The 13645-nt window shown below is 42.5% G+C and overlaps 1 protein-coding gene across 1 annotated transcript in view; it reads right to left on the bottom strand.

The window, feature by feature from the left end:
- Positions 1-13645, bottom strand: part of LOC147750721 (metabotropic glutamate receptor 8-like) — a 2581536-nt gene that overhangs the window by 1836045 nt on the left and 731846 nt on the right. Inside the window, exon 3 of the mRNA XM_086967414.1 lies at positions 186-402. Coding sequence (XP_086823540.1) covers positions 186-402 — 217 coding nt within the window. The remainder of the gene's footprint in view (positions 1-185; positions 403-13645) is intronic.

Genomic DNA, 13645 nt, shown 5'->3' with positions numbered 1-13645 from the left:
AACCGAATTGTCACCTTGAGTAGACGGCCGGACTCCCATAAATATTCATAATATCCCCCAGGACACGATAGTCTAGGTCACTCTTTCGCGCACTCCTAATTATTTCCAGACAGGCCACAAAGAGTTTCTTGAGGCCCCGACATTAGTAATATGTTAACCCGAAAAGCTAATGCGCGCGCGCTTACCGGTTTCCCTGGAGATCTGCGTGAAGGCTTCCACTCCGCTCTCGCCGTAGTTTCCCTCCGACGCCAGCGTGGACACGTAATTCCATCCGAGGGCTGTCACGATGTCGACCATGGCTTGGGCTTGGTATGAGTCCGGCGGAACCACCCGGGAGAAAAAGTCATACCTGGTGTTGTCACTGAGCTCGGGCGCCGTCGATGCATAGCTGATTTGAGGTATCTATAAAGAGAATGGCAGATTAATCTCGTTAAATATACATCTTGCCCAAACAAAATAATTTATAGTTCTTTCAGGAAAGAGTCAAAATAGAGGCAATGTTCACCGTTGCAGAAAAATACTGTTTGACATTGAAAAAAAAAAAGGCATCCATACTCATGATACATAGTGGTAATAAACGTGTTTTCAAAACAAATGTATTTTCTTGACAATACACCCAATATCAGGAAAAATACTGGCTGGATTTTTAGATGAATTTTGTACTCATTTCGTCTCAAAATTCCGTAACTCATTACTGTCTGTGATGCAAAGGAAACAGACGGCTCCACGTCACCGAGAAACCACTTTTCCACTCCTGGGACATTGCTTTTACATATCAGTGCATTTTGGGAGTTGTAGTGGTGGGTCATTTTAGTAGAGCCATTTCAACCAACACACCTGATAACTATGATATGTCAAAACTAAGTCCAGGGAAGGAAAAGTGACATGGACCCATCTATTTCACCCCACGTACTGCAAAGCAATGTTTAATAGTTTCAGTGCATTTCCCCCCAAACAAGGCTTGTCGACTCTATTCGAACTCGTTTGTGATTAGACCACAAGTTTCTGAGTTCTGCAGAATGAACCAGTTTAACAACAGTTAGTGGCACTAAGGCATGATAATGGGCTATTTTCTTGTACAGTGATGTTGGTGTGCAACAGTTGATTCATGACATGACTTGTCAGAGGAGATAAACCACATGTGACTTATCCGTATTACACTTCCGATCAATAACTGTGCTGGTGTCAGATCGCCGTAGGCATGTAGACTTCAGTAACTTCAGTTCCAAACAGTAGTTTTACTGATCAAATATTTGATGTGCAATAGCTTATGCACAAGAAATGGGGCTACTCCCACTACTACAATGATGGCTTCAATGTCCATATCTCCAAGTACGAATAGAGAAGCACCCAGTCAAGTGCCAAGTGTGTTGCAAACTTACAAAAAACATAAACATAAAATAGTATAACGAAAGAATAGGCGACAAAGAGACTCTTCCTTTACAATGACGTATTTGGATACTGATGATGCTGCTTTTAATTATTTCCTGGGAATGAAAGACGACTGAAATACTTTAGTGTCTGAGTTTTTTAACTTTATTTTGTATTAATAATCTGAAAAAAGATGTGCATGTGTGCTGACTTTGCACAAACAGCACTCAGTGTAATTTGTGGCGCAGGGCATGCACTTTGCTGCCATAGGACAGGACCAAAGGCGTCTTCGGTGAAAGTATATAGGTAGAGATGGGGATTACCATATGTACAATTGGTTGCTCCCGACACAAATTAGGGAATCTTCATGTTAGTGGCACATACTTCTAGGAGAAAATCTATCTTTTACTCTCTCCGCAATAAGGACTTTGAGAGAAAGCAAAGTGCTTACCAAGCCTATTGACAGGCAGGAAGCAGGGTCATGCTGAGCAGCATGGCTGAGCACCAGGATACGCTGCATACACCAGTTGAGTCTTGATACCCATACTGATGACACTACTCAAAGATACGGGCCCCGTGGTACCCTAAACTCATATCCAAGACTTTGGGAGCAGATGGAAAGGCAGAAGTTGAGCCAGCTGCTTTATCAATGGCGTAGGTGTACATTTGTGCCGCACAACTCCATGTATCCACTTGTGGTACTTTCAGTGTATTGCACGTATCCAGAGAGCATGCAGTGGTGAAGAGGAAATGACTTGATTAATTAGTAGAAATCTTCATTAGTCTGAAATCTCATCCCAATCCATTCACATCTGAGATTCAGTCGTCACAGTGTTAAGACAAGACCATTTTCACAGAGTTAAAACCGTTCCCTGAATCCAGTTGTGGATCTTTTTTTAGATCTTGACTTTGGGGGGTGATTAGGATGGCGGGCATACTCGAGTCTGCCCACCATCGTAGCAGTCCCGCACCATGTATTATGATGCAACCACCACTGTGGCGGTCACATCATGCTAGGTTAACATTGCGGTAGGTACTGCTGGCTGCGGCACCCGCCACAATGCTAAAACAGCATGTCATGAGTTTCCCTACACTATGTGGCAGGCACCACGCGGTGCCTGCCACTTAGTGCAGGGAAATGTAGGGGGTACCTTGGGTACCCCCCAGTGCACCACCACCTCTCCCAACACAAGGGGGGCCCGCAACGGGCCCCCAAAACCAATCTCCACCAGCCTTTCAATGGTGGTTTACCAGCCACTGAAAAGCTGGCTGCGGCCAGTGTTGTAATTAGGAGTACGGTGCCTGCTAGTCACGCCACCATTTTACAGGTGCTGACCGCTCCGCCAGGCAATCGGTACGATTGCCTGTGGTGGAAGCATGGCGGGGGGGTCTTTGGGAATCGCCTCGGTCCGAAAGCAATTCCCCACACCATTGTAATTTGGCGGGGGAAATTGCTGTCAGATGGCGGATATCCCGCCATCATAATCACCCCCTTGGTTTGTACTATCCCTAGTCAAGCACCATCACACGTAAGTCCTCTCAAGATCCATAACCTATGCTGCGTTGATACCAAGCTTCATCTAATATCTGGCATATGCGATCATATAAGGAATGCTGGGTTACCGGCTGGGTATTTTCCTGGACTATGATAAAGAAGATTGGTACTTACAGTGATGTAGTCTACTTGTAAGTAATTAGGTCATTGCCACTTCATCTGTCATCCTCATCGCAGTCAATATAGACATGAGAATGTCTCTTCTAATTATGAGACATTAATGTCTTGCATAACCAAGTTTTAATGAATATAAAGTGAACAGGTTGCAGTATTCCTGCACCCAGTGATAAAGAGTGAGAGATGTGAATATCCACTCCACAATAAAGAGCAAACCAATCCTATGAATTGAAATCTTTTGTGCCCCGGGCATGCCCCTGGTGGATGTGTCTCTATTGCTGGTGAAACGATCCACCCCATCAAAACAAATGTCTGAGTAACAGCCAGTCAAACCCAGCTCCTCATGGCCATTCTAGAATGTTTCTGCAATTTGCGTGCTGCTTTTTGTAGCAAACATGCATTTTATCATTATAATTTAAAAGGGCACTAATATGTGAAGGGATCCCTGCAGCAAAATGGAAGAGTAAAGGCCTTGAGGTAAAGCCAGCCACCAGCAGAAAATTACATTATTTAACAAAAATAGGTATGGGTTAAAGAATTTAAGACAGCAGTGCTCTGAGCATGTGGTACAATGTGATGGTCACCAAAAACTCAATCTCTGCAAAGACAAGGCTAAAGAAGTAGAAATAAGGATCTTTAAATAGAAAACCTGGAGGTCTCTTCATGCATATATCAAGTATCAAGAGGGGAGTGGATAGTGCACCATTGACCTCAATTTATGGAAGATATGGAGGAATCTAATAAACAGGCAGCAGACTTCCTCAACTAAGTAAAACGACTGCTGGATCCATTGTTTCAAAATGAAAGATGATATTTCCTCCTTTAAGGACCCACTCCTCAAGTATGAGAAAAGGATCACAAGAACATGTGAGTAACAAAGTAAGGACACATAACATTCTAAATGTTTAATTTCTTTTGTATAACTGTCTAGGATAGCTTTGCACTGGCAATCCGGCATCAATAGGGCAATGCCTCTCGAACTTCCTACCTCTCTACTTATTTATTACTTATTTTATTAACCTACCTACATTAAACTGTATATCTTTACATCTACTTAAATCACCAACAATACGTAAGTACAATTGATGATGAATATGCATTTTTAGGAGTTCTGGTGACATTCTAAACCAAGAGGCCAAAGTCAAGTGTCTTGTAAATGCCACTAGAACCTTGATATGGCAGTATTTGACCATATTATACATGATAATCATTCTGCAATTTTCGTATTACGTTTTTATTTTGGGACAGATAGCTTGAAAAATCAGTTTTCTTTATCGTACCACTAACAATGTGCACTGATTTGAAATTAGAATGTATAAGCTTTGTTTCCCTTTCTTGAATACATCTTTAATTTAAGAACGGGCAATGGGAAAGCTCATTAGATTTAGGCAATTCTTTGGCTGCAGCGTTTACCACAAAATTTTAGATTTACTGTATTTTCCACATGATTTACAAAACATTAAAGAGTTCACCAACATTGTTGTGTCTATCTTAAATGGGTGACAATATAGCTGCATAGTTAATATTTTTGTCACATAATTCAGATAATCTTCCTGCATGATTTAGTCCTTTAAGCCCCATTTCCTAATAGCCCTGATAATGTCCAGCTCTCTATTTGTGCAATAAAAGTTCCAAAACATATATTACTGTGAGATAATTAATTAATTACAATCTGACAAACATTAAAGAAAATGCATAATTAGAAGAGGTCAGATACACTAGTCCAACTCAAAACCAACAAACATTGATAAAATGCACTAACTTTAAGGGGGTTAGATTTGCTATTGTAATTCTGGTCTCACAACATTTGGAAAGTACGTAAATGATGCAGGGATTAGATTTACTTTTCTAACCCCAATCCAACTAAAATTGTGGAAAGTTCTTAAATAAATAGTGAAATCAATCCAGCAAACAGTGGGAAAGTACATAATTTAGGAGCAGGGGATGCAGGTTAGTATTCTAACTCCAATCCAAATAAAATTGGAGAAAGTGCATAATTGAAAGGTGTAAAATGCGCTATTCTAATTCCAGTTCTGTAAACATTGGGAAATCCTTTGGGAAATGAATTTACTATTCTAATACCAGTCTGACAGTTTTGGAGGAAAGTGCATACATTGGAGTGTGTGATTTACTATTCTATCTCCAACTCCAAGTAAACTTGTTTGAGTGCATATGTTAAGGTTTGAGATTTGCTATTCTAACTCTGAGCCCACAAAACTATTGTCCTTCTAAGAAAGGTTTAGACAAGTTTATAAACCAGTGGTAGGAGCTTCCTGTAATTTCTCCACTCTAACAACATTTGGGGAAAGCTCTAAAATTAAAGGGATGAAATTACACGTCAAACTGCAATCCAATAAACAAGTGTATACATTGGAGAGGGTGGGTGATGTTATGTCTCATTCTATTGTAACTCTAGTCTACCAAAAATTGGTTCATTCATTAGTCAAATGTTTGGAAAGGGTGGCGGGCGATGTTCAGATAAAATACATTAAAATGTTATATAGTAATATGAATGTACCACAAGCTTTAATACACATCTTTATCAAAGAAAGGAAATATAGTTATATTCAATATTATTTCCACAATATGTTTGTGCCACAATAATATTTTCAAGATATTTTTGCATAATGCTGTTAAAAACTAAAACTTTGTGTAGCATACCTGATATCCTGTCCATGCCGAATATGTTTGATCTTGAAAAACTGAGGCGAATACCTTAAATGACTGGAATAGGGCCATGGACTCCCAACAGTTGGAATATTAGCGGGCTTCCTAATGTGATCATCACATTGTACTTCTGAAGCATCCAGCATTGCAATCAAGGCCGATGGCTGGCATCCACTCTCAAGACAACAGGAAACAGATGAGGCAGTGGAAGCTTTTCTGGTGTATCAGAGTGCTCCAACAGGCAGGGCATTGCCAGGACCCTGGATTTCAAACGTCTCAGACTTCAGAATGGAACAGATATGAGGCTTTAAGTGAAGGCAAATCAAAACTATGACTGTTGTGGTTGCTTTCATGAGTCTTTGGATCCTAAGCATGTTACTAGCTAACACAGACTGTCCTAAAATGACATGCCTCTGTACACAATGTATTCTGTCATCTGCAGGGTTGACAGCTTTTTTCTGTCTGGAACCTCCCAGTGGTCTTTCTGCAAAGAGAGTTCAACCATAAAAGGGGGTACCTTCCTCCTGTATTACCATGTGAAATGAACCTTTCCAGGAATGGCCAGTCTCATCATATGTACAATATCTGTGGGATCTTCTTTTCTTCAACGTTTTGCTAAATTTGTTTGTTCAAGAGGTTGACAAGCGCTCATTGCCCAGGTGGTCACTTTCAATCCACCAAGTGATCAAATGTGGTGCCACAAATGAAACATCAGCTCTATGATTCACAGGAGTTTTGTTACAACTGAACTTTTTGCAACATCTTAAAGAGTGCCTGGAAGGTTTTACGTCTGAACCATATATGCCACATACATACTGTATGTAATTGTGAACGTTTCTTGTTGCAAAAGAGGGCTAGAGTGCATAAGTGCCCATTCACCTTCTTATTGACTGGATGTTAAAAAAAAAACACCCAAGGTGTTGGATGATAATCAGCTGTGAGGCCTGAAGCCAACTATAACAACACCATCTATATAACTTTCATATTCTGTATGACTGCTGTCGTATCCAGCTGGCGCATTACAGTAAAAGCTTATTTTTCTATAGTACATGGTGCTGCTCAGCTGTCATTTCTCTACTCTCAACAACTTGTGTTACTAGTATCTGATTTATTGCTACTCAGATTACTCCTCTCAGAAGGATAGAAGGCTGAGTTGTCCTTACAGGATTTTAACTCAAGACCTTCACATCACTGCATATCTCAACAGGGATTATGTATTTTACTGAGCCTTCGTGGCGATTAGGCTACTGTGGCTATTTGTTTTTTGCATTGCCACAGCACTGTCTTCCTCTGGCTGATGATGGTCCTGCATAAGACCTCAAAGGGCCAAACCAGAGAAAAATAATTTATGTTTCTTGCTATAATGGACCTTGAAGAACAACATTAAGCTTGTTGTTTGGTTGCTCTGTTAATTAGTTTGTGTTGTTATAGTTTGATGTCCTATATGTTATCTATTTGTCACTTGTAAATGTGGTCTTTATTGCTGCTGATACTATACTTTGAAGTAGTACCTTAATAAAAACCGACATTACTACATATTCCCTTTCTGATATCGCTAACGAGATTTAATTGAGTTATCTCATTCATTTAATTTATTTATGATTCGGTAACTATTGTGTCTTTTGTCAATAACAGGCGACATTAGAGTTTTTCCTATTTCATATTGCTCAATAGGAATTCTTATTTTGTCTTGTTGATCTTTACCTCAGTAGCTTGTGCTACCGTGTATCACCTGTCTTGATATTAATTGAAATAATTTGTGCAAGAAGTGTATCAGTCTATCTACTGGTTATATTTAACCCATTTGCTGGGCTGCATCTCGTATCGCATCCTTCAGATCCTCAGCCTCCAGGCTCAACATAAGCATGGATGCTGTAATGCATGTGAGGGAAGATGGTTTTGATAACCGCAAACAGATGGACCAGCATATTCCCTTCTGAGTTATAACATTGGAGATGTCTGGAGTCCCAGACAGCCCTGTCACTAAGACATTCTGCAGGTATTACAGAAAATTCTCACCACAACCAGCCTACAGCAGGACTGTGTCCTTGTGCCACTGGTATTTAATATGTACACCACAGATTCACCGGCAAACTAGATAAAGTGATTACCCATCCCTTAAAATTTGGAGATAAATCTGTATCATGCCTTTATTACAAAGAATAAATAATACTGATTGGCAAAACTAGAATTGGGTTACAGCACTTACTTACAATATTAATGAGTCCACTGAAACATACTAGAGTTCAATTTAGTCCTTATTGGGACCGGCGGAGACAGTGAAAGGCACACAGGTGACACATCCCAGATACACTGAGAGAACTCTCACTGATCTCATGGGATCTTACCCTACCTACTAAGGGAAGTTCTACTCCCTTCATTTATCCTGGGGCACCAAAAATTCTGGCCACTGTAGATACAACGTTCTCACTTGGTCCGGATGAAGCACCCTGGATCTCCCCCTGAGACCACTAAAGCGCAAAACATGTTGACCAGAACATATGCCCATTAGTGACATATAGTTAGTCAGTTACCAAGAGACATAATATCCCTTAAAGCAGCACCATACACTTTGCTTTAATTATGACAATGGGATTACCTTAATAAAAATGAATCACTCTCCCTCCAGCCATTTTTAAATACACCTTCTAGGACTTCACTGTCACTTACACCCACGCACCCATACGGGTTCATCAAAAAATCTCTGAAAGAGAGAGCCTTCGGGGGATCCGTAGGGCATTGCAGCGCCACCCCTACGAGGGGCAAAAGACCACTGAGGAAGCATGACATCCTTCGGGGTGTGAATAGCATCAAAATGAGGACACACCTCCCCCACAATTAGAATAGCACACAACGAGAGTGCCTCTTACTTCCCCCTCTTTCTCTCTCTACTTAGTAGCAGTGACTCCCTTTTGGTATAAGTTTAACTTTGGGAGCATGTGTCACCAGACCTTTTGAATAACTCCTAGATCCCCTTCTTTTGATAAATAGGAGAATCCTTATTGGCATTCACAGAACTTTTTAACCAGCTTTTTGTGCTCTTTACAAGTACGTATGGGATTTGAACTCGGTGCCCATGCTGAAAGTCATTTTTTCAAAATTGCTTGCTGCCATAGCCTACAGCTGCGAAGGTCTTCAAGACAGAAAAACTAAATTTCATCACACCATCATCTGTAACACATATAGATAGATACTTTGTCTTTTCAGAGCTAACTCCTAGGCCCACATTTGCTTAGAATTAGGTGTACGTAAACAAACAATAGCCAGATAAGGGGCATTTATGAGAACATGCTTTAAACTTAGTGAATCCAAGGGAGACTCAATAGAACACTTAATCTGATCAGAAAGCATAAGTTCCAATAAAAAAGCCCCTTTCTGAATTTTCTCTGAGGAAACCTTAGATACCTTACAAGTAATGACATTGTGAGCAATCCCCGTTGCCTTAAATTAAATTTAAAAATCACTTCCTTAAAAGCATATGCTCACTCTCCCTCCTAAAGATAAAAATGACTGGACAAAATGCTCTCATGCCTGGATGATTATCATTAATTTTACAACAGGGTTGAAGCAACCATACCTTGGTAAATGTTACTCCAAATGTTATGTTAGGGTGTTTTTTATAGCGCGACAGCTGCCCCAGCAAAAGGGCGTTCCGGCGCTGAAGGAAAGACTGACAGATTGCAGAGTGACACCAGCTAGTTAGTGGGGCAGAGCAGAGGCTTGATGGCCTTCCTAAATTCCAGGTAGTTCTCTAAGCCACGAATCTTCACAGGTAGTGTGTTCCAGAGTGCGGCAGCTCTATAGCGAAAAGAGCGACCACCAGTCCGCACTCTATGGATCTGGGGGACCACTCCAAATGTTGACCCTCTGACCGGAGGGAACGTGCAGGAACATACGGCGAGAGGAGATTAGCCAAAATAGGTGGGGTGGCCAATTTCCAGGCCTTGAAAGAGATACACAGAGCCTTGAATTCAATGCGCCTGGCCACCGGAAGCCAATGGAGGCGGCGAATGGCACTGGACACAGAGCAGAACTCGCGTAGACCTAGAAGTGTTCTGACTGCAGCATGTTGTACCCTTTGCAGCCTCTGAACCTCTGCTTTATTGGCCTCCAAATAGAGGGAGCATGAGTAATCCAGTATGGACAGGACCATAGCTTGGATAATATCCTGACGTATAGAGGCATCAAAGAGGCCCATCAGCGGCCTAAGCCCCCGTAAAAGTCCACAACACGTACCTGCCACTTTTTTGGTTTGGACTTGATAGTTTAAAGATGAGTCCAACCAAACCCCCAGGTTCTTAACCACTTGCTTGGGGGGAGGGGCGAGCCCAGGTTAGCTGGCCATGCCAGCTAATTTGGTGGTTGGCCAACATTAGATTTTATTCCACAGTAGTTTCAGCCAAGGACGAGTAATAATTGTATATTGTGCTATCAAACCAAGGAGACCCTAATTGAAATTGTACCTCCTCCACCCCAGCCAGGCAGGTTTCAGAGCTAAACATTCCACGGAGTCAGCCCTTCTACACACTGTAGAGACTCTCAAAATGGCAATGGATCAAGGAAAAAAAGCCGTCCTGATCCTGCTTGATCTTTCGGCGGCCTTTGATTCGGTCTCACACACCGTATTAATTGGCCGCCTGGCAGAATCGGGACTAACAGGAACTGCCTTCAAATGGCTGAAAAACTTCCTCAGGCATAGGAAACAAGTTCCCATACTAGGAAGCCACTGTTCAGACGAAAAAGCACTAAACACAGGGGTGCCACAGGGCTCCAACCTGAGCCCAGTTCTTTTTAACTTGTATATGACCCCCTGATTGAGCTCATTACATCCTTCAACATCAGCACGATATCCTACGCTGACGATACTCAGCACATCCTTGTTCTGGACAACAACACGACAAAAGCAGAAGAAAATCTGAGGGACTGCCTTACCGCAACCTTTGAATGGATGAGAACCCACCACCTCAAGTGCAACTCAGGCAAAACTGAAATCCTTCCTTTTGGCCGAGACAATCTCTTCTCCCCTAAAATCTGGTGGCCCCAAGACGCCGAAGTCCCGCCGAACACCATCAAGTCGGCCCGCAACCTCGGGATAAGGTTTGATGAAGCACTTTCTTTTAAACAACAAGCAGGTACTGTGGCAGGGTCCTGCTTCAACATCATCAAGGGCCTCAGAAGGTTCTTTGACCTCCTTCCCCTGACAGCTAGAAAGACGGTAGCAGTGGCCCTCATCACATCCCGTCTGGATTATTGTAACAGCATCTATGCTGGCTCCAACAAGGCTGTTCTGCACAAACTGCAGATGGTTCAGAACGCCGCCGCCCGCCTAGTGCTGAGACTGCCTAGGAAGTCATCTGCCTCGGCAGCACTTAGAGCCCTGCACTGGCTACCTATCCACAATAGAGTATTATTTAAAGTCCTACTAATCACTTTCAGGGCCTACCACCAGTCGGGCCCCACATACCTGTCCCAAAGGTTTGGAAGATATACTCCCTCCCACTCACTCAGAACTTCCAACCTAAACCTGTTAGTGGTCCCCAGGTTCAGACTCACCACAAAGGGAGGAAAATCCCTAGGAGTATTGGGAGCCAGAGCCTGGAACAAGCTCCCAGCCCACATGCGTCTGATCCCCTCAGAAAACCTGTTTCGAAAGGCCCTTAAAACCTGGATTTTTATTGCCTCGGACACCTTTTGTCTAGCGCTTATTTAACCCCTACACCCCTCAAACCCTTTCAGATCCACTAAATTTTCCTCCTCTCCTGGCTTTGTTTTTCTCCCTATCTCCCCCTCTGGACACGATATGACTAGCGCCAAGATGCTCCATGGAGTGTAAGTCGCGCTTTATAAAAGCCTATTCATTGTCATTTTGTTCAACAAAACAGGACAAGATCTATACTAAGTCACTCATTTAACATATTGAGCATTCGCTCATGTAGAGGTGTGATAACAGCTCTATAAGTGACCGAGACAACCTTGAAGGTATGTTTTGTCAAATTTTGAGCTTACCTGCAAAGAAACTAGAAGACTTGAGCTAAATTTTCTGACGGACAGAGCTCGCACCCCTTTGAACTCAGAAGTTGTATATTTTACTCATGTGAGATGTTGTTTTTTTACATTTTTTTATATTTTAGTATGTAATGGTTTTAATTATTACGCATGAAATAAATAAACAGCTTCAGTTCATCACTTTTGGTCTCCTCCAAAACTCTCTAAAGATGTGCTGCATCAATTCATCAATAATAAGAGTGAAACAGGTCCTGGGTTGTTTGTATTCTGTTTCAGGGAGGACCTGGCTTGGCAGTTTGGACTGGACTGCTCCCATTGGAGAAGGTGCAAGACTGGTTTGTATATGGCTCGGTCCAAACTGAGGTGGCATGGTGTGCAAAATAACAAAGGAATGAGATGCCGACCAAGTCATTACTAGTGGCTGAGAATATTTCTCACAATCCATCTATCACTTTTTTGTATATTAAATTATGGCAGTGGCTTGTCTCAGTTTCATATCCTCAACTTCACTGGTGTTCTGTAACAGCTCTCAAGCTGTTTCACTCCTTAGTTATGTGACTCTCTATCACAGGGCATCAAATGTAATATTTCATTTGACGGTGTTCTTGTCAATGCAATGGAGCTTTTCAGACCATCAATTTTAGAATTTCATTTAGAGGTGCTCTTTTCAACTCATTAGTGCTTTCCATGCAAGTGTGCTGGAGAATAGTACTTCGGGAACATAAAGGAATAGTGTACCTGCATATGCCTATTATCTATACTTTTTGTAGTGACAAAATATATTTATTTTTTATCCTTTAGAGCTTTTCTGGTGGCCTTAGGAATAATACCCAATTTTCCTAGTCCTTTAAATTGAAAAAAAAATCTCTGGTCTCCACAGAGAGGGCCCCCCAAAGTCACCTTTTTGGCTTTGCTTCTTTTAGGTCTGCAGAGCAGGGGTGACCTCGTCTAGACACTGTTCTCTGGCTTTCTTCTTCTGGGACCTGTGCAGTACGGAGGACCACCCGACATTACTGCCGCCTGCTGCCTCAACCATCAGGTATAATAATTTAGCTCTGTCAGGTTGCCCCCTTTTTTAGGGCTCGGCCTATGTCACCACTTCGTCAGAACTGGGGCGGAGCTCCTAGCCGTCTTGTTACGGGGCTCAGAATAGTGAAGTAAAAATTCCTCACTGCGCGAGATTTTTACGTAGTTTATTTTGGCATCTGCATGGTAATTGGTCCTCGCAGTGCTGTGTTTCTAGTAGCCTTCACGCAATAGGCCATATGGATTTCAGTTTGTGCACTTCCTGCATATTCTGTGCGGTTGCGCGCAGGGGAGTGCAATTAATTGTCAATTACGAGCTGTCAGGGTGCCGCAGTAATTGAACCCAGATGTTCGGGGCACGTTCACCAGTCTGCAGTGAGTTTGGTGGGCGCGCGTTCGTCTGCATCCTTTCATGTGTAAGTGTTGGCCTTTGAAGAGCTGGCTTGGTCGTGCGCCGACAATGAGACACACAGTCTTCATTACCCCACAAATTATGTAAGTGCGTTTGTATTGGAGACAGTAACTTCCAGGTACGAAACTGAATTATTTTCACTGGCCTACGAACAGTCCCACATTTTGCCGCATTCTCCTCATCTCATCAAAGGGGCTCATGTCTTGTTCAGCAACAAAACCAAACCTCCGAGAGCAGGAATGTGTTTCTGCATGGAGGGTCCGAGCAGCCGAGTTGCAACCGTTGTGCTTGTGTGTCTAACCTTGGGCCTCATGACAAGTAGGTTGATTTTAGGTGCAGGGATGCACAGGCACTGCTCACACACACAGACACTGTTGACACACACGGACACTGCTCACACACACAGGCACTTCTCACACACACAGACACTTCTCACACACACAGGCTTTTCTCACACACACAGGCACTTCTCACACACAGGCACTGTTCAC

This window comes from Lissotriton vulgaris, chromosome 1_1 (assembly GCF_964263255.1).
Source record: "Lissotriton vulgaris chromosome 1_1, aLisVul1.2, whole genome shotgun sequence".
Lineage (NCBI taxonomy): Eukaryota > Metazoa > Chordata > Amphibia > Caudata > Salamandridae > Lissotriton > Lissotriton vulgaris.
The sequence above is the reverse complement of the archived record's forward strand: the minus strand, read 5'-3'. Positions and strand labels throughout refer to the sequence as shown.